Source organism: Helianthus annuus, chromosome 14 (genome assembly GCF_002127325.2).
Source record: "Helianthus annuus cultivar XRQ/B chromosome 14, HanXRQr2.0-SUNRISE, whole genome shotgun sequence".
NCBI lineage: Eukaryota > Viridiplantae > Streptophyta > Magnoliopsida > Asterales > Asteraceae > Helianthus > Helianthus annuus.
In genome coordinates this window covers 116,710,936-116,713,812 of record NC_035446.2, presented here as the reverse complement: position 1 = coordinate 116,713,812, position 2,877 = coordinate 116,710,936, and the positions used below count along the sequence as shown (strand labels likewise).

At 38.6% G+C, this 2,877-nt stretch overlaps 1 protein-coding gene across 1 annotated transcript; it reads left to right on the top strand.

Annotated features, from left to right (window-relative positions):
- Positions 1-381: 381 nt before the first annotated feature.
- LOC110907241 (probable LRR receptor-like serine/threonine-protein kinase At5g65240) lies at positions 382-2,674 on the top strand. The gene is made up of 3 exons (XM_022152249.1): positions 382-429; positions 476-626; positions 2,418-2,674. Exons 1-3 carry the CDS (start codon positions 382-384, stop codon positions 2,672-2,674), a joined length of 456 nt encoding a protein of 151 aa, XP_022007941.1.
- The last annotated feature ends 203 nt before the right edge of the window (positions 2,675-2,877 follow it).

Genomic DNA, 2,877 nt, shown 5'->3' with positions numbered 1-2,877 from the left:
CCTTGTATCGGTCCTCGATCGTATCTTCTAGGAATATCCTTAGGTTGGTTGATCGCTTGGACCATTTTTTCGGGAGCGGTCTTTGCTGAGCATGTATCTGTTGTACCGGTATTTGCCGAAATGGTGGTGGTATTGGGACATTAATCGGTCTCGCATTCCCTTGTTACTGGTTCACTGGTTCAGGTGCATAACCGTATTGTTGATATCCAGCTGGTTCTTGGTTCCATCTTTCAACAAACCTAACTCCCGTGTTATACCCTTCATAATTACCCATGTTCACCACCTGTTTACAGCCATGATTCCCCACATAAGTCTCAAATTCCTTATATCCATCGCCATATTCCCCCGAATCATCCCTTTGATCAAACTTTGAAGTCCTGAATGAGAAAGGTTGTGGTTGAGATGATTGGTACTATGGCTGTTGATTTGGTATGGGAGATGTGGTTGATGAGTTAACGGGTTGACTTTGGTTCAGTGGAATAAGGTTCTCATCTTGAACTATCCTCACATATTGCGAAGAATATTGAGTGGTAGCCGGTTGGGTGAAGGATGGTTGTGGGAAGATGATGATTGGTTTGGCAATAGTGGCATGTTGTCTAAATTGGGAAATGGTGGCGGTGGAATGGGTGGAATTTGAGTAGTGGATTGAGGTACTTGTTCAGATAGGCTAAAGGTGTTCGGTGAAGGTTAAGTAGGAGTTGGTGAGATCGGGATTATGGAAGTGGGTTTGCAGCTTGCTTATCCGGATTTCCTGAGTTCTCCATTGATTTGAGTGGCGGTATTGGTGATTGCAGTACCTTGTTCTCTCGATGAATGACTCGGGTCTTCCGAACTGTTCTCTCAATTTCCGGATCAAATACTAATGGCAAAGACTTTCCGGACTTTTTGGTATGATGCATACACATATGAATTCAACTGCACAAACAAGAAACTACGCGTAATTCTGAACAAAACGAAACAAACTCTATTTTTTGGATTTTTCAACTATTTTTCTAAAAACACTTAAAACAAAACAATTTGTGCACGACTTCCTGGCAACGGCACCATTTTTTATGACTGTCGTAAGGGTGATGCAAAAACTGAAGTAACCTAAATAGTTAGGGTAAGTCAGGTATTGAATCCAGGGGAGTATGGTGGAAAATGTTATGAATTAAGTAATAATAAACTAATTGCAAAAATGTAAAATATGTTGTTTGAGAGTTTAATTTAACGAAAAACTAATTAAAACGAGTTTGTAACAATAGGAGAAAACAATGGTTCCTCCGGATTTTAGATTCAAAGTAAACTTCAATTATGTGTTCGATTGCTACAATCACCTAGACATGATTGCATAGTTCAATTAACCGATTGTGATTATCTAAAGACTACTTACTTCGATTGCAAAACAACGGAAGTTTTTCATATTAATAATCAATTGAAATTACCAACCCTAACCCCTATCAAATATATCCCAATTACTAGAATTCTCAGGAATTGAATGAATTAGAAATAAGGTCAAACAAATTTAATCGTTTACAAACCAATCAATGGAATCAAATGGTAAAAAGCATCGAATGCTTAGATTACCAAGTTCCAACACAATAAAAAACACATAACTTAGTCTACTTACAAGAATCCTCCACCCGAAGGAAACCATTAGGAAATTAGCCGCTCATATCGGTGAATTGATCTTCAAAAGCTTGAACAATGGTTGAAATCATCTTCAATACGATTGATTTGGTGAAAAGTATGATGGAAGATGTGAGAAAATCGTCCAAAGAATGATCTTTGATCACCTAAGTTCATGTGGTGGCTGAATAATGAGTTAGGGTTTTCAAAACCCTTTTAATCCCCGTCAAAAAGTCAATTTGCAAACTCCCCATTTAATCGCGCCGTAGCCTACGCCAAGCTGGCCATAGGTTACGGCATATCTTTGTTGTTGAACTTAGATAATGCCAGCCGTAGCCTACGCTTGCTGAACCGTAGGTTACGGTTTAAAACCTCTGATGTAAAGTCGCTTAACCCCCTTACCGTAGGATATGCCAAGACCCCCATAACCTATGGCGGGTTTTGGCTCTCCAATTTATTCACTTGTTCAACTTCCACAAAATGACTATGAGGCCCCTGGACTTTGTTCTTCCGTGTTTCTCTTGCCTCTAAACTATCTTCCGACCCGAAACGACTCCCGAATAATACCTTTTGCTATTCTTGTCCTCTTCGGGCATTCCGCTTCATCTCCGAGAACTCTAACTTCACCGATTTAAGCAATTAACCTGCAAAACCGCAATCTCTCGTAGTTATCACATTCAAAGCATGTAATTACCTAAAACGAAATACAACCCATAATATAAACACATTTACGCTCGGGTTTCACCCGTTCCATCATGTATTCAAGGCCTGGAATCTATATGAAAATGGAACACATTTGAATCTTGCAGATGACAAACTAGACCCTAGTGAATATGCAACAGAAGATGTAGAAAAAATCATAGAGATAGCGTTGATGTGCACTCAGCCAACTGTTTCAGCTAAACCTGCCATGTCTGAAGTGGTTATTCTTCTAAGTGACAAAACACCTAAGGAAAGACCACCGGTGAGGTCTACCACTACAGACGAAGAGGTGAAGATTCAAGTTGTTATGGAATCAACAATATCTAATGCCACTGCCTCCACAATTCAACTTTCAGGCCGTTAAAAAATCATACAACATTTTTTTGTTTTAAATTGTATAAGTTGTATAAATAAATAAATAAATAGAATAAGATATTAAAAATGATGTATCACTGTCATGGCCCAAGAAAGAAGAAGCTAACTTATCTGTATATGGATTTTGGTGTTTTACTTCATGTTGCTTTATAGTTTAACGAATCCACTGTATATTAAACTCTAGGAGTTCAA

Coding starts and splice junctions, on each gene's coding strand:
- LOC110907241 (XM_022152249.1), top strand. CDS start 382: ATGAGAAAGGTTGTGGTTGAGATGATTGGTACTATGGCTGTTGATTTG. Junction 430..475: donor GTACTATGGCTGTTGATTTG/GTATGGGAGATG, acceptor ACTTTGGTTCAG/TGGAATAAGGTTCTCATCTT. Junction 627..2,417: donor AAATGGTGGCGGTGGAATGG/GTGGAATTTGAG, acceptor TGAATCTTGCAG/ATGACAAACTAGACCCTAGT.